Source organism: Narcine bancroftii, chromosome 3 (genome assembly GCF_036971445.1).
Source record: "Narcine bancroftii isolate sNarBan1 chromosome 3, sNarBan1.hap1, whole genome shotgun sequence".
In the NCBI taxonomy this organism is placed as follows: Eukaryota; Metazoa; Chordata; class Chondrichthyes; order Torpediniformes; family Narcinidae; genus Narcine; species Narcine bancroftii.
Genome location: NC_091471.1, coordinates 361749156 through 361774578, shown reverse-complemented (window position 1 = coordinate 361774578; position 25423 = coordinate 361749156). Strand labels below are relative to the sequence as shown.

General features: G+C 38.4%; 1 protein-coding gene across 1 annotated transcript in view; it reads right to left on the bottom strand.

Moving 5' to 3' along the window:
* Positions 1-2798: 2798 nt before the first annotated feature.
* sirt7 (sirtuin 7) overlaps positions 2799-25423 on the bottom strand; it is a 30263-nt gene continuing 7638 nt past the window's right edge. Inside the window, exons 2-10 of the mRNA XM_069930049.1 lie at positions 22998-23135; positions 19603-19707; positions 17670-17740; positions 16036-16108; positions 15044-15142; positions 10450-10686; positions 9448-9528; positions 6943-7049; positions 2799-5941 (exon numbers count right to left, since the gene is read on the bottom strand). Coding sequence (XP_069786150.1) covers positions 5773-5941; positions 6943-7049; positions 9448-9528; positions 10450-10686; positions 15044-15142; positions 16036-16108; positions 17670-17740; positions 19603-19707; positions 22998-23135 — 1080 coding nt within the window. The 3' untranslated portion in view covers positions 2799-5772. The remainder of the gene's footprint in view (positions 5942-6942; positions 7050-9447; positions 9529-10449; positions 10687-15043; positions 15143-16035; positions 16109-17669; positions 17741-19602; positions 19708-22997; positions 23136-25423) is intronic.

Sequence of the window (25423 nt, the reverse complement as noted above, 5' to 3'; positions counted from 1 at the left end):
GTCAAATAAAATGGACCAAAAACTCTGGCTGCCTTATTACCTGTGATTTAAAGATTAGCATATATCCATTTGTCCTTTCTGTCTTCATTTATAAAATCCATGGATTCCATGTGCATTTAACTAATTACTTCCACATTAGAATGCAAATAAATTAGATGCAGACAACTTCCAAGTTACAGCATCTAACTTCTCATTCTCAATACTACAGAGATATCATTACAATTTTCTGCTTTGCGTTCCATCTGTCTTGCATATCTAACAGGGCAAATACTTTAGCAGTACTTAGAACAATTATGTTTTATTTGTAACGCAGAATGCAATTTTAATTCACCTATATTTGGGTCATGAGTATTTTGATAGATCATACAATCCATTTCCTCAGAGCTCTGGAAAACTTTTATCTGCACCAACTATAGCTCTATCTCAGTGCAGCTGGAATGATCTATCAATTCAAGCTATTAAATAGAAGAGCTGCTGAATTCAATTCTCAGAAAATAATCAAAGGGCCATGTTAAAATCATAAATAATCCTGTTCTTGAAAATATGAAGCATGGAAGGCATGAGCTTAATAGGTGGGTGAAACATGTCATCAGATTGGACGACCATCGTATGCCTCACCAGCAGGGGTTCCCAACCTGGGATACATGTACCCTCAGTGGTACATTTGCACTTTTCAGGGGGTACATTGGGTCTGAGAGAATAACCACTACTGTACAATACATGGTGTTGTAATCTGCAGTCAGATTGCACAATGTCGTGTTTTTTAAAAATCCTTAATTTTTAGGGGTACACAGGAACCTATAAAAATGCCCAAGAAGTACAGAAGAACAAAAAGGTTGGGAACCCCTGCTCTATAGGGAGCTGAAGACCAGGAGGAGACCTCAATGTCATCCACACAAGCAATAAAGACGCTGTGAAGGAAACCCTACACTACTCTGGCATTCTGCCAAGAGAACGAGAAGCTATGGCTGCTGGACAGATCCCGTTGACGAGACTTGTGCAATGAAGCGGACACCAGTTTCGAAGACAGGCGCTGCCAAAAGCCACGCCGTAAACAGAGTCACAGAGCAGCAGCCACGGTTGTTACGACAGACCTCCAGTGACCCCATTGTGCTAGACTTTGTGCTTCCAGACTGCGACTGCAAAGTTACCTTCACGTCCACAGATGAACTGCCCAGCAATGTGTCTTCTTCGAACCAAAGGACGACCAATATAAATATAATAGGTAACTGGGTTTGAATGATAATCAAATTGCTGAAGGGAAAGGTGAGAATAAAAAGGTTCAAATTCAGATGAGAGGACCAATTCTTGGAATAAAATAACTTGCTGTAAAAGCAGGTGATTCCCTCTTCATATTAACAAATAAAAAGTTTGTGAACGAGTTATCAATTGACTAGATCCAAATGTACACAAATAATTAGTCAAAATTGGCTTAGTCACTTTGTACGCTCGTCGAAAGAACCAAAGACTCGTTGATCCAAACCAAAGCTTTTATGAGCAAGACAGGAGCTCTTCACAGGTGGCCGACCAGTCCAGAATGATCCGACCTGGCTAGGGACACAACCCTTTAAGGCCCAGACAATAGGCGTGGCTTAGCTCTCAGCCAATCGCTGTAAGCACAGTCTAGATACAGTAACTATATACACTATGTACATTGGTGATAGATCTGTACTATCACACACTTAAAAGTCTTCAGTTTGCATTCCCAACTCATTTCCAGTAATCTAAACCCATGCACCCCCCCCCCACCCACCGCTATTTATCAAAAACCTATCTACCTCCACCTTGCTCAAGTAGTCCATGAAATAAAGTTTGAAGAGGTGCGAAGGAGGAATGAAGAAGGCTGGTGACCAGAAGAAAAAGATCCATATGTGGGGACAGAAAGATTTTGCTCTTATATTTTATGGAATTAACCACATTATTAAAAGGAACATTTCCTCAGGTGATAAATAGGTAGAGCACATATAATAACAGGAGACTTGCTCTGTAAAGCAATATGTATGAATGGAGTGAATGGGGTTTCCTCATTGCTTTTCTCCTCAATTATTAACGTTTAAAGTTGCTAAAACATCCTCATCAGAATACAACATGGAAACAGGCCTTTTAGCATCCATAACCATGAAGCATCCATCCACATGAATCCCAGTTTTTCTCTCCCTTTCTCATCAACTTACCTCCTCCCATCCCATTTACCTATTTATCAATACCAAAGGCTGTTTATAATGGCCAATTAAGACACCATCTGGCATGTCCTTGGCATAGGAGGAAACCAGAGTATCCAGGGAAAAGGCATATGGTCAAGTGCCAACTCCATACAAGATTAGGATCAAATCAAGATCACAGTGGCTGAGGCAAGCAGTGGCTGAGCCTGTAGTACTGTCTGCAAATAATGAGTGACTGGCAGAACTCAGTAGGTGAGGCAGAATCCCTGGGTAGAAATGGTTAGTCAAAGTTTTGGGTCGGAATCTTTCATCAAGACAATCTCACTGTATCTCATTGCAGTAATCATCCCAGTTAATTATGAACACAAGAAAGCAAATTATCCAGTAGTTGCACATCCTGCTGTGTGGAGATCCATGGTTGCAGATCAATTTGTAAATACAAGGTCAATTAAGGCTAATTAATTAGGAGGAGGAAGTGAACACAGACTCCCAATCGGAACCCTGCCAACCTCCGTGATCATTAGGAAAGTCAAGATGAACAACTCACTCGATGGAAAATAGTTGAAGAAGTTAACCAATTAAGTGAATGCACAGATCAGTTTATAATAAAGTTACACAATCAACAACAACAATAAGTTTTCCATTTACGGTTATTTATTTCAAAATGATAATTACAGTTGTAATATGATTGACAACTTTTATCAAATAAAGTGCAATCACAATTGGGTTGTTCTCCACCAGCAAGTCACTAACTGAGTGTTCATCTCCCAGCAGTATCACCAAGTTTCCTTGCTTCTGCAAAGTGAAATCCCATCATGGGCATCACGTTGGGGACTCTGGATGCATATATTTGAGATTTAGAAATCTGTACCCTTCACAAACATGAAACAATCACATTATCAAGATACACCAGTGAAGCAAATCAGGTATTATATTTACAATTAAATATTGAAACTTTTTTGTCTATTTAAAAGGCTGGGTTGATAATGCTGGACAGCTGAACATCTTTCATCTTAAAGTCAGAACATTGGAAAACAAACCCAGAAATGCATTAAGACAAAGGCCAGGATTCCATTCAACAACAAATCAGCCTAAACTCCATCCTGACAACCATGACAAAGCTTGTTATTGTACAATTTTTTAAACCTGTAAAGCTAACTCACTCAGCATTATTAGATGCAAGAATAGTTTTGCGAGAATGGTTTCACCCATCAGAAATTTTTTTTAAAATGACCCAGAGAATCAGATAACAACAGCAGCATCTTTTAATAATACACTCACATTCTCCCAGTCAGTCACTGGCAGGATACTTCCAGCCAAAGCAGTGCCTACTGCCAACATATCAGTGCATTCATCAGGGGATATTGACATTCAATCCTCTTGCTTATTGTCAGGATACAAGCAGTTTTTGTTTTTATTTGAGAGGATGAGCATTTGCAGTGCTTTATGTATACCACTTAATCCACACAACTCTTTTGATATATCGACACTCATTTTGTTCCTTAACTGCCAGGATAGCAACACTATTTAACACCTCACAAAAATACCCGTTTTACACATGTGGTTTTGGTGTAAAAAAAACTATTTAAATTGTATTCAAAATTAAGCCTCAACATTCCATATTGTCGCATGGCTAAGAGATTGATCGCAGAACAGCAATTTTTTCCATTGTGATTTGGAACAGATAAAGGGGCAATCAAGGGTTGAGAAGCAAAAAGTCCTTTAGGGTAAAAACACTCCGTAAAGGATCAGTATAATTAACAAGAGTTATTACTCACTCAGAAATCATAGTGTTGGGCCCAGGTTTTCGAATGATTTCACAGAAACATTTAAAGTAATTGTAGAATTAGGCCTGGGCCTCCAAAACAAAAACTTTATCAAAAAGTTCTCTTTGCACTCTCATGTGCCTTATTAAAAGAAAGTTTGTGCAATTATATCTTTTTCTCCCCAATCTTACTTTAAAGTTTCTGTTCACGAGCAAATGCCTTGCCCACTTCTGATGAATTATTCCCAATTATTCACAGCCAAACCATGCTGCTTGCACATCACAATGAACTGAAGAGAAAAGCAAGGACTGCATTAGGCAGACAAGCTGCTGTTAAATGATCAATCCACCAAGTTTAGCTTGAAATATCACAGTAAACCATAAAGAAAGAGGTTTCTAAACTGAGCAATATTGGGAAGACTAGAAAAGTGACCAAACATTAGAAAAATCCCTGTGTAAAAGTGGTGGTCTTGAAAATTCAAAAAGTAGTTCAAATGTTCAATAAAAATAAACAAAGACATACAAATGTCATTGTAAATTGAAATATATATTAGTGCAAATATACTTGAGATTTATCTTAATTTTCAAAGAACTTTAAAATGAACGTTTCAAAGCACCGCCCAAGCTATAGACAAGTTTTCTGCTTTATCTGCTCTGATGCCATTACTGATGGAAAGTAGTTGGGAGTTTGCATTCTGCAGATGAAACCAGTTTCTTTTTTAAAAAGGTAATGCCATCTGACACAAACCATTGTATTTACAGAAGCTCTTTGGCACTCAGCTATAATTTAAGTTGGTGAACTATGTTCTTCATTTCCAATAAAAGGAAGTCAACGATCAGGTTTGGTGAGAGACCCTATTACATTAATTTTAAGTTTTAAAATATTACTTGCACTGTTACAGATCTAGATTTTCTGCATGAGTTGTTCTGATTTATTGGGTACAGCATAAGGTGATTGCATTAAAAAGACTAGTATCCTTCTTGTTTCTTGTATATTTTTACCAGAAATTATGTTGGACATTAACTGGAGAGATTAATTTTTAGAGATGATCCAAAATTGGTAGAAACTACACATCTGCCACCCTCCCAGAGGGTGTATGCCACAGGACACGTACATGGTTTAACATTAATTGGAAAGTTCTCATTAATCAGCTATAGATCAATTGTTTTAACCCACTGTATCGATGCACTTTCTATATTGTTTTAGTGCATGGTGCAGAGAAGTCAAAGTGTTTTCATTGATAGTGGGGTGGGGCTAATTTTTTTTTTAATGGTGGCCTGTCAACACTTTGTACAAATTTATAAGTGACACTGTTCCCTTCAACTCTTTCCAATTTAAACACTGTTCGAAAACTATTTCTTGGGAACATTTTATTAATTATACTGAACATTCAGTAACCAAATGTCATGTGATTTTAAAACTGTATTTTTAAATTCATAGTTTTAACTTATCTGGTTGGTTCAGAATTCAACCACTATATCTTGAAATTAGTACGAGAATGTTAATACAGATGATTGGGATGTAACCAGAACAGATACAACAGGACATGTTGTCATGCTGCACTATTCTCTAATCTCGAAACGATTTGATCGTCGGTACCTAAAGATGAGTATCAATTTCAAGCTGTTGGGGTTGGGGTTAGGGTTAGGAATTCTGGACTGAACAGGGATGTGAAAACAATGTTCTGGCAAAATGGTCACCATACCCTCCTGTCTCTGCAGTACTGGCATCAGGGTTTGCAGAAATCTGCTATTAATTCTGATCCTTCCCCAAGATGGGAGTTCATCTGGGCAAGAAAGGGAAAAAGATTAAAGATGTAAACATTGACCGTCATGATTCCCTGATTAGATTTTCTTCTTTCTTCTGCCTTTTGCACAACCTTTTCCATACCAACCACCTGAGACAGTGGAGCCCACACTTCCTGGGCAGTCCTTGGTTAGTAGTTTGCGACTGTGACTGTCTTCTTCATCTGGCCTCAGTTGAGTAGCTAGACTGAAAATGGGATCTTTTGACCTTGGAGAACCAGGCAGAGCGAAATATTAATGGGCAACCATTTAATAACTTTTTTTAAAAATCCAAGTAATATTTATCAACACAAAATCAACAATTCATTGATTCCTCAGTTAGTAAACAAGTTAAAATGGTCAAGCCCAAGTTAGCCTTCCACTCAGCACCGTGAGCTAACATCTGCAACTGTCCACATGATGGAAGGAAAACATAGCGAGGGTTTCTGTTGCCAAGCGAGACCTTAATTCTTCCACCGAAGGTATTTAACTCTAAAAGGTTCTCCTTCCCAGTGTCAACATTTGCTTTATGTTGGCCATGGGAGTGAGAAGTAGAAGATGAAAGCAGAAAATGCCCTCTGAATCTGCAACCTTTGGATTAAAATGTCAAACTACCTTGCCTGGGATGGCAACGGAAGAGAAAGTTTCAGTGGGTGATAAATAGGAAGAAAGCTGATGAAAGATAAGCACAAATGCTGAAAAATAGCAAATCCTTTAATCATCCAGTTGTCACATGAATAATTCACCAAATTATGATGCACCCAAATTACCTCAACTGTTTTAAATCAATCTGAAAACTAGTTTCTGCAGATAAAAATCATTGCAAATTCAAAAGGAGATATGGGTGATAATTTAAAGGGATTCAAGTTGTATTTGCATAATTAATGACATGCTGATATAGACAAAGATGAACCCTTTCTATTGGTTGTGGGCTATTGCACACAAAACAAAATTTCTCACTGTACCTTTGCACACCTGACAATAAACTTGAATTTGAAGGCATGATTGTCCTTGATGTGATTCAACCACTCCATGGACTGATGCAATGGTGAAGGGGATCAAGATGAGAGATCTCCAAGGCAAAGGCAAATATGGGGAATGTTGCAGTAGATCATGGCAAATTATGGACCAAAACTGATTCAAGTGAGATTTTAAGTGATTTAGAAGGTTTTAATGCCAGAAGCAACCAGGATACTGAAATGATAAGGGATAAATGAAACCGGAAAATACCTATCATAGTGTGGAGTTTCAAGACAAAGTTCTTGTAATAGCAACTGCATGACATCATCACATTTTGCATGTATCTTCAATGTAGCGACATCATCTTTTGGAGTCCACTGCAAACAAAAATGAAAGAAAAGCATCAAATTACAACTTGCAGAGACAGAATTTACTTCACAGTGCAATACACAGAAGTGCTGGCAAAACTCAGCAGATCACGCCGCATGACCAGCTGAGTTTTGACAGCACTTGTGTATTGTACAGGAAACACAGCGTCTGCAGATCTTTCTGTTAAACTAAATTTACTTCAGTTTTTTTTTTAAAGACTGCAATGTTGGGAAATTGCAGAAAAAATTAACATGTTTTCTGCCCGTATGTGGTTGTTCACACTGGAAGCCTTTTTAGACTGCAAGTCCCTGAGTGCCATAATCCCAGTGGTTGGATCTGCAGTAGAGTGGATGACCGTCAATGAATTTTTCTGGTACGATTTACAGTGCAGGCTTCCTCCAAGATGATGGAGGGGTCTTGCAGGATAAATCGCGGTGCAGGAATTGACTCAAAATTCCTGCACATTCCCTTTTAGAATGCCCGTTGTTGGAATATAGGGGTTAATTAATCATAGAAAATATGTTTATGTACTATTCATTTTGTATACATGAATCCAGTACTATGTAACAATTTACTATTTACCTCATGGTGAAGGGAAAGAGTAATGTAAGTAAGGGGCAGCCACAGTATGTAGCAAAGTTGGCTGATTACAGGAGGTTTCGAATTGCCTGCTCCCAAAATACAAAAGAGAGAATATGTATGAAACAATTTAGTAGGAACGTTAAAAGCAAAAGGAGGTGTTGATGAGCACAGGAGACGATGGCCAGACAAGAACAAAGAGAATCCTGACAGAGACTGTCAGAAACAGAGAATGGAAACTAACTCAGTAAGAAGGCTAAGACAGAAGGAGGTGTTGAGTAGAACAGAAGAATATAGCCAGATGAGAACAAAGAAATAATTAGAAATATCTGGGGTATGAATTGATTTCTGATCAAAACAACAGGATATTCTGGCCTTGAGGATTAAGATGGGAGCTCTACACCCCAGATATCTGCAGAGCAGGAAATTACTTGTGATCAATCTTATGCAAGAAATCTAGCAAAGGAAGCCAACTTTTGTTCTGTATGATAAGGTTGTGCTATATAAACTGTAGAGACTGGACAGTAGAGGTCAGTCTTGGGGAATAGCTCACTGAGCAGGTGACCTATGAACTAACGACTGAATCTGAGCTCTGTTAAGCTTTATTCTTGTGCTGTGTAATAAACTGATTGTTGAACCGAATACCTTCTCCTATCACTTCATTCAACGAGCACACTGGACTCAGACGACACATAGACTAAATTGAAGGTAGGGTAAAGCCAGAGTCTGACACCGTGTAGCGGAAAAATTCCTTGATTGTGCTGTTACATGTCTGCAGTCTAAAAACCATCATTAACGCACCCTTTCGATCTTTAGGTATATTAAAGTGCATACAATATATGAAATACTTTTGAAATTAAGTTCAGTGCTGATAATAGAATTTTGAACATCAAGTCAATCAGAATAGATGAATCAGCCAGGAGATGATCTGCTTGTTTTTTTTAATCCTCATGCTATTTTCTAAAATAACATTGAAATAAGAGCCTAATGAAAATGACAATAACTATGTAATTAGAGAGGTGGTACAGAAATTTGTGTTCTAAATGCGAGGTGATATTACAAGATCAGGCTCACAGCCGACGTTGAAAATTAGGCCTTGGCATCCGTCTGCAGCCGATGCTGAAGACTTGGACCCAGCTCTATTCGGCATTTCCCGGCCAGATGCAAAAATTTCATTTTTAAAAATAATGGTTATTGTAATCAAACTGGCTCCAACAGAGCATCAGAGCTGCACGTGGGCAAGTCAGGTGTTGAATTTTTTTTCCCACTTGTGATATCATGTTGGTGCTAAAAATAAATTCGGTTTTTGGATCTTCGGATAAGGGGTACTCAACCAGTACTCAGTCCAAAGAGTTGCCTATTGAACCCACTGATAAAATGCACAGGCATATCATTTTCTGCAGAATGGCTCATTAAACCTGTATATTGCATGAGATGTCAGGTGTATGCCATTCGCAAGTAATTTCAGTCACTTGAGTGAACACAACCAACAGACAAAGGCATGCTCCCTGGTAATGCTATTGATAAAGTGAGGTAATTGATGGTGAATATTAATCAAAAGCAATCAGAGGAATAAATAAGTCAATGGCATATGTACTGTAACTGTTATATTTGGTTACACACTGAAGAATATACTCAAATCTTAAAAGTAAAATTATGTTTTTAAGATGTTAATTGAATACAAACATTATCAGTAAAATGTTATAATGTACGCATTTTAAGGAAAGAATTCTTAACTTTATCCCACTCTAGTTTATCTGCTAATCTGATTTAGTTGACTCTTAACCTGACAACCATTTCAAATAAAAAAAATTAGTTAGTTCTTACCTGTAAGTTTACTATATACAGTTTTGGTCTTTTGTGAGGTACTCGGCTCATACACCAAAGACAAGCATACTTTTTAAGAACCTGAAACAAAGAAATGGATGTTTCAACTAAAACAGCTCAATGCACCAGGAGCTCTTTTAATTTTGCAAGCACATGAAATTTTAAGTTCAGCCTGAAACTACAGTTAAAATGTTAAGAATACTACTTGTGTCAAATCCAAAATATGCTGTAGACATTCAAAGAAAAATTCTCCTCGAACACCATTAGAAAAAAAAAAACACTCTTTAGTGAACAATGTATAAAAGTATCCTTAATTAAACGCAATCTTGAAACAAACTCTCAAGAGCTCAAATATAACTCTTCGCGCTAAAACTTTTAGTAAAGAGCAAAAATGTTTAAACTGCAGCTAAAGAATCTGGCAATAGATGAATGGCAAGGCTTGCACTCCTTGGCAACAATATCTTTGACTAAGAATGCAAAATGATTACAAATAAATAGAAACTATCAAGACCAGCAAATAAAAGGATCCTATCCAAACTAAAATAGTACTGTAACATGATAATCATTTCATAACCAATATTGGTTCTTTGCATTTGGGTACAAGAACCAGAATTTTCAGGGGTTAATCACTGAATGGAAATTGTTACAGTACAGGTGGTGACATTTTGGCACAAAATTTCCTTCAGAGTAATTCCATCAATCCCATTCTGTCTATTATCCCTTAGCTTGAAAAACACTGAATTTAATGAATTCACTTTTGAATGCTCTGTTTAACTTAGTTTCCTCTGAATCAATTTAAGAGTACAGATCTGTGCAAATATTCTTGTTAAACATTAATTCTCCATTTATTTAAAAAAATGTAATTGCATTGGAACCATCTTTGTAGCAATTCTTGTTTACACAAAATATACAATTGGGTGTGGCATAAGAAGTTCAAAAGCAATTAAGAGTTCATTCAGCATTTGAAGAGACAATGGAAATTTCAGGGAAACAATGCTTAACCTTTAAACTGGATCCTAGACAAATGATGACATCAGCTTTCTTGGCTGCCTCAGCTGCTCCCTTCCAGTTAAGTGGCTGCTCCAGTATTCCCTTTTCACCAAAGTGCACGATTGTGTCTCGTAGCTCACTGCCACATTTATGACACTTTCTTCCAGTATTGTGTCTGTGTAGCGATGTGCGTTCAGTAACGTCAAACAGACGGATGTATTCTCGGTTCGGAGAGCAGTATGTGCAAACCTGTAAAAACAACACCATGACAGGATGCAAAATACTGAGATTTGCCAAGATCTTATTTGAACTGGCTGCTACTTATCCTGAGATAATGCTTTTATAATCTCAAGCTAGAGGAAACAGTTTCTCAGCAATTCCCTTGTCAATCCACTAACAAATCTTGCACATCTCATTGAGCTCACTCTGCAGAAACCGACCATTTCATGGTGCAATGGGCGGGAGCAAGTTATGTGGTTAATTTTAAATGTGATCGCTTAAGACCCGTTTATTTCCAATACATCAAATCTGGAACACAATTGGCTGATAGAGATACAAGGATGCATATGGCTGCTGGAAGAACCCAGTGGGTTGAGAAGCATCTGTGGAGGAAAAGGAATTGCTGAAGTTTTGAAGGAGGACCCTGCATTGAGATTGAGTGGAGATGGAAGATAGCTAATAGAAAAGCGTCAGAAGCGCAATGTCACGTTAGTCACGGGGGGTGGGATTTTAACATGCAAGTAGATTGGGAAAACCAGGTTGGGAATGAATCTCAAGACAGATAATTTGTAGAATGCCTACGAGATGGCTTCTTGGAACAGCTTTTGGCTGAGCTGGTCAAGGAAATGGCAATTCTGGAACGGGTATTGTGTAATGAACCAGAGTTGATAAGAGAGAAGAAGATAAAGGGAACCTGTTACGAGCCCAGAGGACCCCAAAATCCAGCAGCAATAAAAATTCACCGAGACAACAGAAGTTGCTTTTAATTATCTTTAAACATCAAAACAGGATCAAACTTTATTACTATGAACTTAACCCCCTTCTAAGCGCACTTGTATGTAATGTGTATACAAGTTCAACAAAAGTTCTTTGATTCACAGTCCAAATCTCACTTCTCACTCCTCCAAGTTCACCGGTATCAGGCATCTCTTCGACTGCACAGAATTTAACATCTATGAACTTCACCAGGCTTTGGTGCTTAAAAGGTAAATGGTTACCACTCAGGAAGGTGCTTATCAGTTTTCATGGAGAGATTTGATGCTCGTTGGACACCCACAACTGAATCCTTTTGATCAGCCACACCAGTGTCTTGCCAAAGAAACTTGCCTCATTAGGGTTTTCCAGATGATAACCTCTTGCTTTCAAATCACCACAGAGTCCCTTTTTATTTCCCTTATTTCAAGTGAAACATTATGCAGCCAGTCCTCTCTTGTATGGACCCCATGGGCTTTGACCAAGATGAACTAAAAACTCACAGCCTGTCTTCAAAATGGGATTTTTCCACAAGCTTGCCAGCTTGTCCTGTTCCAGCTGCTGCTGAACTCTAGAACTGAACTCTCTCTCCTTCTCACTCAGAGGAAGCCACATGACCCTCTTAGAACAGCCAACTGCACGCAGACAGACTGTGGCTCCGGACCCAATCTTCCGAGTTCATTCATTTGTTGCTTTCCAAAACAATAATCCATTACTCCACAGCACGTCTAATTAACACCTACTTGTGAAGTCCTTATAGGCATCCTTCAAAATTTTTGCATGAACTGTCTGGCTTGAACAGAGCTCCAGCATTTTAAATGAGATCTGTTTTGAAGTGTTTGTATGTGACCTACACTAAAAAACCTGTCACAATTTATCTCCTTTAAAACACATCTATATACAATATAAAATATAACATAATCTGTCACAAACCCTTAGGAAACAGTGATCATAATATGATAGAATTTGCTCTGCAGTTTGAGAGGGGGAAACTAAAATCAAAGGTGTCAGTAAAAAATTGGAAGAAAACAGATGACAGAGGCATGAGAGAGGAACCGGTAAAGATTAATTGGAAAGTCACACTCGCAGGGAGGACAGCAGAGCAGCAATGGCTGGAATTTCTGCGAGAAATAAATGCAGGGCAAGTATATTCCAAAAGATAAATATGTGAATGGAACAATGACAAAACTGTAGCTGACAAGAGAAGTCAAAGACAAAGAAAAGCCAAAAATCTGTGGGAAGATGGAATACTGGGAAGTTTTTAAAAACATATGGAAGGCAATTAAGATCATTAGGAAGGAAAAGATAAACTTTAAAAAGAGGCTAGCAAATAATATCAAAAAGGATACTAATTTTTTTAAAGTATATTAAGACTAAAAAGAGGCATCAGTAGATAAAGGGCCAATAGAAAATGATCCTGGAGAAACTATAATGGAGACAAGGAGACGGCAGAGGAACTGAACGAGTATTTTGCATCAGTCTTCACTGTGGAAGACATTAATAGTATACCAGACTCTCAAGGGTTAGGGAAGAGAGATGTGTACAGTTATGATCACCAGAGAGAAGGTGCTTGGGAAGCGTTATGGTCCAGATGGAATGCACCCACAGGTTCTGAAGGAAGTAGCTATAGAGATTATGGAAGCACTAGTAACTTCTGAAAATCAGTGGATTCTGGCATGGTTCTGGAGGATTGAAAAATTGCAAAGGTCACTCCACTACTTAAAAAAAAAAGAGGGAGGCAGCAGAAAGGAAATTATAGACCTGTTAACCTAACATTGGTGATTGGGAAGATGTCAAGAGTCAATGGTCAAGTATGAGGTTATGGAGTACCTGGAGATGCATGACAAAAGAGAGCAAAATCAGCCTGACAAACCACTGCAATTTTTTTTAATGAAACCACAAGCAAGGTAGACAACACACTTGTAGTGGATGTTGTATATATGGACCTTCAAAAGCCTCTGACAAGGTGCTACACATGAGACTGCTTCACAACCCTATCTCTAAGGGACAGGAAAAGACTACAGAGAGTTGTGAACTCAGCCAACTCCAAGGGCATCAGTCTCCACTCTATTGAAGACATTTACAAGAGGCAGTGTCTTAAGAAAGCAGCCTCTATCCTCAAGCACCCCCCCACACAGGCCGTGGCCTCTTCACTCTGCTAGCATTAGGTAGGATGCAGAAGAGCCTGAAAACAAACAACCAGCAGCTCAAGGACAGCCTCTTCCCCTTGGCCATCAGATTCCTGAATGAACAATGAACCACAGACACTCTCTCATTTCTTTTTGCATGAATTGATTTATTTTTAAAATTTAATTTATAGCAATATTTGCACTTGTAACGGTACCTCAAAGCAATGAATTGGTTGACATGTTAATTGCAATAAATTCTGATTCTGGATAGGTTTGAGACTGGTGAGGCTGCCATGCAATTGGATCCTCAAGGTCATGTGGGTGCATCTGGATCAGCCCCTCTGGACACTATTGGTCCTCCTAGATTATGTGGGCATATCTGGGCCAGCCCCTCTTGCCAGCTGCAGTGCAAAGCCCACCACATGCAGCAGATCACCCGCTTGTTCCCCGAGCTCCACTCCAGATTGTGGACCATGGGTGACACCTGAAAACTGACGGTGAAGGGTCTGATCCAGATTGTGAGTTATGGGCAACGCTGGAGACTAGTTACACGGTGTATGCCAGTACAGGGTGGGGGGAATTGGAGCATATACTGGGAGAGACCAATGTGTTTCACCCATTATAGTTGTAATTATATTAGTGATTCTCTGTTGATTAGGTGCATTGTGAATTGTAGGACAATGGCAGGTATTGACATGTAGCCTTAGCATCACTCTCAGTATTTGTGAATACCTTTGAATGACGAGTGCCAAATGTGTACGATTTATGAGCTATTGCTGGGTATATGTGTGAGTGTATGATCCCTGTTGCAAACTCCCCTGTGTGTAAATAAAGATCACTGTTTTCTACCAATGCACCTCCAGGATTTAATATTTAATATTTTTTGAACCCATCAAACTTATTTCAGTTATGCTCAGTTTTCAATACAAATTGCAGATCAGTTCAATCTAAACTGATCAGCCCATTTTATCAAGTCGTAAGCAGTTACCGTATTGTTGTTTGGATATTTTAGCCTTTTCAGGAAAGTGCCCTATTTTGAATTCTTGCTTTGCAGAATTCATAAGCTCTAACAAATTTTCCCCTCAATGGCAATCATCTTTTTCCTCTGAGTAGTTGAAATAAGTTGATCTCAATTGAATCAGTGATAGGATCATTGCTGGCCCCATATTCTAGCATTTCAAAGACTACACAATTTTAAAGCTATTTGAAAATCATGTAGGAAATGAATACAGAACAAGGACAGATTGATTTTGGAAACAAATCAAATTCTCTCTGCAAGGAATTGACTCCTTATTGAGGTAATAGTCAACTATCAAACATAGATCAACAACATTTATTTTTAAAGCTCCTGGAAGTGACGTAAAAACTAAATTTAAAAAAAAACAATTTGTGACCAATCTCGAGAAAATAAAGAGTCCAATAATTGTATCTAATGTTATAAATCATATCTATTCCCAACTGAGAATGGTATTACAACATGCTTTCTAGAATCGTCCATTATGTACCTCTATGTACATATTTCCATGCAGTTCTGAAAGTGCCTTCCTCGGTAAACTGCTTCGTAAATGTAGCCCATCGCAATTCTGAGACACTACATGTTGCACCTGAAAGCAATGAAGAACAGGAATACATGAGCATTTTGAGCCATTTGGAATGTACCTGAAACTACCTGCCAAATGAAACGTGTTCTGAAGTGAGCTACTCGATTTGCGCTGACCAACATTGGATAAAACATCAAGTTCGAAAACCTTTGGCCTGGCAAGTTGTTATTGGTTGCATCCAAGATCATTTGACACCTGAAGGAAGGTTCAAGGTTAATGAAATGACAGGTTTTACAATATGGCATACAAAAAAGCATATTTTCAAGCAATCTTTATGCACAGGAAGGAAAGGTGAAGTTGTTCATTTGAGCGTGTGCACATTATTTCAGGTTCTGATATGACTAGCATTTGCTGCTCATCTTTTCAAGCTCTTATCGTGAGAGGAAGAAATAAGGTGGCTTTTTCTCTGGGCAGAGGTATCTAAAAGTAGAGGCCGTAGATTTAGTGAGGGGAAGGATTTAAGAGGAACCTGAAGGATATCATCTTCACACAGAAGTTCATGGGTATAGGGAACATGCTGCATGAGGAAGTATTAGAGGTGGGGAAATTGTTAGGTTTAAGAGATATATAGACAAGTACATTGGAGGGATATGGGCCAAATTCAGGCAAGTGGGGTTAGGTTGACATTGGGCCAAAGGGCCTGTTACTGTGATAGAAAGCTATTATTCTACATGCAGTATTGTTTTAATGATTCCATGATTACCTTTTATAACCCAAAATGTATTAGTTATGCTTTCTTCATTATGAACTTTGCAATGCCAATATAATGAGTTTTAGTAAGATATTAACATTTTTATCTCAATTATCTTTTACAAGTACAAGGTGAGATTTTCTCATTACCACTGAAGTGTTCTCAAGAGCAGATGCTGAAATGCAAGAAAAAAAATCATTCTTACCAACTTTTCCTTGTGTAGCTTTGTGATACCCATGTGTGTCAGGGTAGGTTCTGCCTCACTGAGGTCTCCTGTGCTTTATAACAAAGACAAAAAAAACATTCAGGACAACAAAACAATGAACAATATGCTATGCTGCTTTTTTTTTAATGGGGAAAGAACACTTACTGATTGCGTTACTTCTTGGAAGCCCTCGACCTACTGACAAATCCAAAGTGCACATTGGCAAATAACATTCATAAACAGCTAGATATAAATCTATTCTGGCACATGGAGATCATGAAGCATTCAATAGTACAATCAAAATGAATCTTTTTAACTGATTGGAACCAAGAGATAGAATAAAATGTCTCTAAGAATTTAATTTCTTATGGCAAGGAGGAAAAACACTGCTCTCTGACAATTGTTACCATTGACTAGTCTTCATTCATGACATTTGCTGTCATTTAAGGAGGCCATAAAAGAAAAGTCCACATTTGAAAAAGGCTAAATGGCTCTTGCTGGGTAATCTGGAAGCAATGATGGCAATTCTCTGCAAATTCAACTGTCACACCTGCCAAAATCGAGTGTGCTAGAACAAAAATTTCAAAGACCAGAACAAACAATTAGGTTGAGAATGCATTTCCTTTGAATGATCTAAGTTGTCCAATTCTTCTACTGGCTATTGCAAATAAGATATGATATATTTTAAATAATTTCGAGATCTCCAAAACTATGGAGCACACAACGTTAATTTCACTTGGCAATACGTTTTTAATCTTAATATTCAATCCAAAATATACTTTGTCGATAGATTCTAGCGTACAGAATATTTCCGATTATCTGACAGCCACTTTACAGAAATTACCACTTATCCATGAACATTTTCGGTGGTGGCTGTATTCAAGTGGGACTATGACGTGCTGTATGCACCATTTTGAATCCAACAGAGCTCTCGTGTACTCAAGGTAAGAGTTAAACTTTATTTCATGCTTGAAAACCTTTCCCTTGTTCTTTGTTGTTATTTTAACAGCTGATACTGTACAAGTATTATGCTGATGCTACTGGACTAGGATTGGACTGGGCATCTCGGGCTCCCGGGAAGCTCTGGCCTGAGGGCGGCTGGGGCTCAGATGAGACTCAGCGGCATCAGTGTCAGGATCACCTGCAGGTAGGTAGACTGGATTAACGCTGGAGTCGGCAATCAAAGCGTCAGAAGCTCCACTGAGTAGGAGGTCGGGGTCCAGGTTTGTGGCTGTGGCGTCAGGAGTTCCGTTGGGTTAGCGGCAGGGGCCAGGGCTGGAGTTGGCGGCCATGTCGTCAGGAGCTCCAGTGAGTCGGCGGCCACGTCATCGGGAGTTTCCATGAGTTGGTGGCCAGGGCCAGGGCTGGAGTTTCCCAGGAAGGTTCCACGACAGCGGTGGGGAGGCATCGGGGATCCGAGCGGGGACCTCGGGCTCCCAGGCTGGATTGGCAACAGCTGTGGCGGGGGGGAGGGGAGGGTGGGCAGTGTTGACTGATACAAGCATTCTGCTGATTTGCAGATCAGATATCTGGAAAATGCAGTTAAACTGTGCACATCCAGTTCTGAGCATTTCAGATAATCAGGAACGTATTGTAGTATGAAATATTCCCAAGCATAAAAATATTTTTCTTACCTCACTGTCCGACCACTCTGTAATAATGTCCATACTCCATTGGGGCCCCTGTAATCTGGGATTGATGCAGCCTGGGCAAAGTCCAAAAGGAACAATGATTACATCATACGGTAAAGAAAATCTCCAGATAATTTTTGTAATAATGCAGTATTTTTCAGCTTGAAGAAACATTAAAACTAGATTAGTTTCATGAGAAAGTGAAGCAGGCTCTCTAAAATTTGATAAAAGAAGCAAATTTGGAAGGACTGAGAAAGCACACCAGCACCTCAACTTCCTCAGAAGCCCAAGGAAATTTGGCAAGTCACCTGAATCCCTTAAATTCTACAAAGTATCCAATTTAGGTGCATTGATGATCATTGCATGGGATGGGAACTGCTTGGCCCAAGACCTCAAGAAATTGCAGAGGGATGTGAACGTGGTTCAGACCATCATAGATGCCCCCTCTATTCCACCCACTACATCTATAACTGTCACTGCCTTGGAAAAGCAGCCTACATATTAAAAGATTCACCCCATCCCAGCCATCCTCCTCAGCAACCCCCAGCCTCTTATCAGGTAGAACTACAAGATCACGTACCACCAGATTCTCGTACAGTTTCTTTCCCTCCATTACCAGACTCCTAAGCAAGTGAAACCTCGTTAGAACGCGATTCGTTAATCCGCGGAATCGCTTATAGCGCGGGTGTCTGTGGACCCCAAACTGCTAAGGGGCAGCCGCCCCTGCCCCGACGGCCGCCCCTGCCCCGGAGTCCCGCACCGGCCACCGCTGCATCTGTTCCGCAACTCGGCTGTAACGCAGTATGAAATCTTGGACCCCAACTACTGCATTCTAACGGAGTTATACTGTAGTAAAATTATGTGGCCTTTGCTTCATACCAACTGATCTCTCAGGACTTTTGTACTGTCTTGCTTCTTGTTTTTTGTCTGAAATATCTAACTCGTTTGCTTGCAATAACAACTTCCATTATTACATCTTTGGTAAACTTAAACAATAAAAGATAGAGGTAAGATTGAATTCCACAAGTTGGGACATGAAGCTGAAGGCATGATCACTTAAGAGCCATTCAGTGAAATGGTATTTGGGTTTGAATAGCTAGCTCTCAGGTTTAATGACATGATCAACACTTTAAGGTCAAAATTAGTCAATGAAACTAATATTGCTCAAAAATAAGGTAAGAATGGAATTCGTATGCAAATATTTGGTTGAATTCGAGAAGATGAGAAAGATAAAAATAGGATTAATGTAAGATTGATACAAACGATGGTTGGTCGGTGATGGTTACTGCATAATCAGTGGGCTGAACTCATTACTATGATTAGAAGTAGAAGTTAAGAAATAATTGTAAAGGCTGCAGCTTCTATCCTACAACCCATTTTTAAAATTATGAAGGACTTTGGTGGAGTTGATACAAAGCTTGCATTTGCGGGAAACAAACTAAATTTAAGTTAATCATTAATAATCCCAGAGAAACTTCTTTACTTAAGGTGAGAATGTGTAAACATGCCATCATAAATTGTTGAAGTGAATCACATGATGCCTTTTAGGGCAGTTTGATATGAGCAATGGAGAAAAAAAGAACATATAAAGGAAATGAGGTTTGTTCAAAGCAAAGGCCACTGAAAAAAATGAACAGTTTACTTGCAAAAGAAATGTGATGCAATCAATTCCTGCATTTCACTGCATCTATCAAAATCGTTGGAAGTACTACACCATTCTACAAGTGTTGTTATTACACGGACACTCAGCCCGATTTAAACTAATGGAGGCTTTCACATCAGTTGAATCCCTCTTTAAAAAGGTGTCATTTACTGCCCTCGGGTGGTTTCTTCGGATAGAAAAAAAGACCATTCTCTAGTAACTACTATTTCAGTTTTCATGAGCTCCAAATAAAGGCTCTTATTTCTTTCTGGCTTGATTATATTATTGGCTTACCGTGCTGATTCCAGCGCCAGAATAGATCACTAAATATTGTGCTGCCTGAATAGCTGCTGCCAGGAGGTTAATTTTTCTCTTCAGTTCTTCAGGTTCATCTATGACCTAAATAGGAAAACAACGGAAAATCCTTCAGCACGGAAAGAATCAATATGCAACCTATCTGCACTTCCATGCTTAGACAATTACATTCCACAAATTGTTAAAAGTTAGCCAAAAAAATGTGCTCAAAAGGAGTTGAAACACAAAAATCTGCATACTGTATGTAGTAAAAACTTAGAGAAATGATGAAGGAACTCAGCCGGTCTCGCAGCATCCATAGGATGTAAAGCATTTCTTCCCCCTTCCTCTCCTCAGTCTTTAATTTAGAATATCCTTCCCAATCTAACCCCTTTCTCTCCTCAGACTTTAATTTAGAATCTTCCATCTGAGCACCCTCCATCCAACCTGATGGTATAAACATCAACTTCTCTGGGTCCAGTTAAACCCCCCCCTCTCCCCATCTTCTTCCCTTTGTCTCTTTTCCTCGAGTTCTGTCTCTCTCATCCCTTTTCCCTCTGCCTCCTTTCAGAGCCAAAATCAATTCTCACCTTTCCTCTCTTCATATCTAATTAACATCTTTTGTCTGTTGGCCTGGACTCTTCCCCATCCATTCATCCCCTTTTCTCTCCTCAGTCTTTAATTCAGACAGACCCTGCCTGCTCTTTGCTTGCACCTTGAAGGGCTTATGCCATAATAAATTGGTAATATATCTTCACCTCCTCTGGACACAGAGGAGGTGAAGGGATAGTGGTTTGCTTTTACAGCGCCAGTGATCGGGACCAAGGTTTGAATCATGCACTGTCTGTAAGGAGTACATACTCCTTGTTTCTCCCCGAAACTGGGAGCTCCAGTTTCTTCCCACCATTCAAAACATACCAGGGAAATAGGTTAATTCAGTGTTTCTCAACCAGAGTTCCGTAAGAGATCGCTAGGGGTTCCGTGAGAAACAATGATAAATAAGCGAATGCATTTTTGAGTAATTTTTGTTTAATTTTACTAGACACGGACGGAATATTGTTAGAAAATCCTTGGTTATTATAATAAAGGCTTCAACCCCATATTATTTAAAAGAAAACCTCGGTGTGCGGTCTCATAAACGAGCAGGATGATATTTCTTGCATTGCCAATAAATTTGACAAAAAAAAGGAGTAATTTTTTCCTTAAACAAGTTATCCACAAAAAAATGATGTTTTACCATGTGAACTATGATAAAAATATAAAAGAGATAGATTTTTATAATGGTATAATAATAATTTTTATGCAGGGGTTCCCTGAGACATGAAAACTATTTCAAGGGTTCTACAAGGGTAAAAAAGGTTGAGAAATGCTGGGTTAATTGGTGTAAATTGGGGCAGCACGGACTCATGGGCTAAAATGTCCTATTACCATTTTAATTTTAATTTAAAACTTTAAATTTTAATTTCTGTGTGTTTTTACTTGCTCAAAAGAAAGTTTAACACGAACATGTCCAGTGGCTTCCAATTCACCAAAACATTTCAGCCATCTAGTTACTTCGATAATTTGAGTGATTACAATTCTACTTCAAATCAGAAATCAAATAAAGTGATTCATCTCTTTTCCTAAAATTCATAATGAATGCATTTTTACCACCAGAGCAAGAGCACGTCCTTACTTTGACTTAACCGTTCGGAAAGTAGGCACGGAGGCACCTCTGATAATGAAGTCATCTTAAATTTTGCACCGAATGTGTTCAAGTCCTAACATAATTCCAGAAAAGCTGACCATCCCATTTTCTTGGCAGATATCCTAATTGAGGTCTGCACAAGAGGTTGATGGCTGAAGTGCATCATCTTGGAGCCAAGCATAACCCATTCTAAAATATTTTAGTTTGAACTTCCAGTGAAGGAAGGATGTGGATCTATGAAGTAACAAGCAACTTCTGAAGTTTAACCATTTTCTGCTCTAGATGCACACCAAAGTCACAGATGATCAGCTAATGTTTTTTGGCAGCATTGGTTGAGTGGTAAATATTAGCTGAGACACTGGGAAATTTCAGGAAGGTGTTTAACATCCATTTAAAAAAACCCTGCAAAACTTGTTTTTACCTCAAAATGTAATTCTAAATGATTGCTTATTTGAATGGCAAGGTGAATTCATGAATCACAGATGAGAATATTCACACTGGACTAACAATAGGAACAACAATATTAATTGGCCACTGTATTATAATGTTAAAAATTAAATGAAACCCACTTCTTTATATGCAGTTTCCAGTGACAATCAACACATTTTAATATAGAGATAATGGAGCCCATTTGCTCTCAAACAAAAAGAGAATATTTACAGATCTAATACAAATTAATTCAGGATGAAGGACTGCCTGACTCAAAGTGATTCCTAACATGGGGAATGGATGAAGGAACTCTGACATCAAAACAGGAAGACCTAAAAATTTCCAGCTTGTCAGGCAGGACTGCATCATTTCAAGTCAATGAGCATTCATCAATATAGGTACTTATTTTTTTCCATATTTCAATTACCTAGCACCTGCAATATTTTGCTTTTGTTAGGACTTCTAACAAATACCTTTGTATTGTCAATGCAATACCACCAACATTGAGAATCATTGTCTCAGGTGTAGCTCTCTCAATTCAGAAAGCCTTCAAGGCTCTGCTCCATGGTCTTGGGCATATAGTCTACATGAAAATTTAAGGACATTACCAGAAGTGTAACACTCTGCAACTCAAGCTCATTTTTCCTGACAATTTCTTTGACTTCATTTATAGCCCGAGGATAACTGTGGACGTCCCCAACATTTTGTTTTGATTTCAGCTTTCCAGTATCTACAATTCCTTGGATTTTCTGAAAATTACTAACTCATTAGTAGCGGTTATTCTGAGGAGTATTTGGGAAGTTAATGTTCTGCTCGGTGCAACATTTATCTTTCAAAAAAAAAGGCAGATAAGTGGATTATTTAATTTAATATGAATTTCATTAACTGCAATTATTACAAAAAAGACCACAATTAAAGTGAAACACACAAGTCTTCAGAAAAGGCTCTTGCCTAAACATCAGTAATATATCTTTACCTCTTATGGATTATGTGAGACTGGCTGAGTTCCTCAAACATTTCTGTGTTCTGACTACAATTAAGGGCCTAGGTTCTAAATTGTAAAGCACAGAGGATGCTGAGAGACTTTGAAATGTGCTATTGAATTTTTACATTCAGTTGAAATAATTCCACCTATTTCTCTTAACTGCAGAGACCTTCTACAAATCAGCATTTTAATTGTTGGTTTCCCGATCCAAACCATTAGGTATTAAGGAAGAAAGTCTGCTGCCCCAAGACACGATTTCTGAAATGAACTCAGCAGCCATCTATAATGACTTACTTCTTCCAGTTTTCTCTTTCGCGCCTCAGTCTTCTGCTTTCGCTTTTCCAATTCCTGTACAGTGTCAACACATGCCGAAAGCAGAGTGAGGTCATCCTCTGTCCGCAGCTCTTCAGGTTTCTGAAGAATAGTGGAAACCTGCAAAATTATTAGGGGGTATTAGAATGTGCAACATATGACCAGTTGCTCCTGAGCAGATTCATCTACACAAGTGCACAATGATGAAAAATGTTACAGGGCTCCGAAAATGAGTCTAGAACAGATAGGAAACATGGAGCACAATGACAACACTCTTTGTTGACTCATTTATTGAAGATTTTCTTCATGAATTTAAAATTATTGATGGAGCGATCAATAGTTCTTTTGGTCTTGGTTAAAGAGTATATCACGTGAATATGCAGTTAGAAAATTCTCATGATCAACATAACTTTATTCCGTGAGTTAATCGTATAACAAATGACTGAAACACTCAACTTGTTACAAAAGTATAAAAAGGGCAAGTTGGGTGGCTCAGTTCATTTTATCAACCCGTTTCCGAAATTCTTGTTCATTGTTTTTACATAAGCATCTCAGATTTGAGGTTATAAAACTCAGTGCTCGCAAGACATTCCAAGTTCACAAACTGCAGTTTCTTCCTTGGTGCAATGGTGTAATGAATCATAAATATATGGACTAAACATTCATACTGCCGAATCTAATTTCACAACTCAAATATCACAATTAAAATCTTACAGTGCAGCCTTTTCATCTTCTTTTTTATTTAAACTTTAAGATTTTATAACATGAATATCATATAGGATTACATTAAACAAAATTAAGAATAAAATAATAAAATTACAATACAGTATCAGTAATCTAAATAAACTATACCCTCCCCAATAATTATTACACATTAATAACCCAACTCAAATTAGTCCAACCCCCCCTTCCCCCCCCAAAATAAAGAGTGAAGAATTAATAAAGTTAATACTATACGTGAGAAAAAAAACCCACTTAAAAAAAAACCAAAAACATAACCGATTAAAATACTAACAAAAAGAAAAGTAATTAATACTAAGATATCAGACTTAAAAAACATATTTAAATCAAACTTAAATGCATATATTTAACAAACGGAGTTAAGATGAAACATATATTTAACTCAAACTAAGCCTTTTCATCTTCATTGTAATCTTTCCACACCTGTGCAGTAAAAACACAGGCTCTTTTCATTGAAGCCAAAAAATGTCAACCCATGTTTCAGAAGAATTGATAACAATGCCATTTTATAACATAATCTCTGGTGATAAAAGGTCAATAATGGAGAGCGACATGGGAAAGTAACAGCTGATTCATTGTGGCACTGCCACCATGTGGAACTGAATATCACTGTCAGTTCTGCAGGCTTTTGATGTTTTACTATCAGGATAAGCTAAAAAAAAATGTCAATAATGCCTCACTGAAGGACAATATCAGTTATTCATAGACTTTAATCATGCACTGAAGGACTAAAAAATGTTTTACAATATAAAAATTGATATAATTAAATAATTGATGCATAATATATTCCCCCCCAGGAACTTAGCACAATTTTCTCCATCCTAATTAATGTGTTCCACGAAACAATTGTTAAGAGAGGCACGTGCCCATTCTGCTGGGTATGGCATACAATCTTTGTATAACAAAAGCTTCAAGTAGGAAACGAGTTAATAAAACACGTGGCAATGTCAAGAAATGCAAAGTTCTCACTTTGAAAATGGCAAATCTCCAATTTTTTTTGAAAAATTGGGATGTTTAATTGTTTTTTTTTGTTGGTTTATTTGTCTCAAGTAGAGTGAGAAGGGTTTTCCTGTGAGCAGACCAATAGGTATTCTCCAAGAAAAAATGGCATTGCTAAAAAACAGCGTTGCCACTGGTGCAGACAAGGAGATCGGGGAGCAGAGACACAGTACTCCTGCACAGGGTTTGACCACCAAGTCCAAGTATCAACTGATCCATACAGGCTTCAAATGGCCTGTAAAGAACCCAATGGTGCTTTATTTTAAGAAAACAAACCTCTTGTCTCAACTTAACTATGCTGACCAAGTTGTTCACGAGACTTGTCCCATTTGCCTGCATTTGGCCTTTTAGATTTCTAAAAAAAATCCCATCCATGGAACAGCACAGGACAGGAAAAGGCATTTCACCCCACATCACTGCTAGTTAAACAAACTCTGTTCCTTCCATAACTCGTATCCCTCTATTCACTGTATATTCATACACCTAACTTCTTTTCTTCTTTGGCTTGGCTTCGCGGACGAAGATTTATGGAGGGGTATGTCCACGTCTGCTGCAGGCTCGTTGGTGACTGACAAGTCCGATGCGGGAAAGGCAGGCACGGTTGCAGCGGTGGCAAGGGAAAATTGGTGGGTTGGGTGTTGGGTTTTTCCACCCTTGTCTTTTGACAG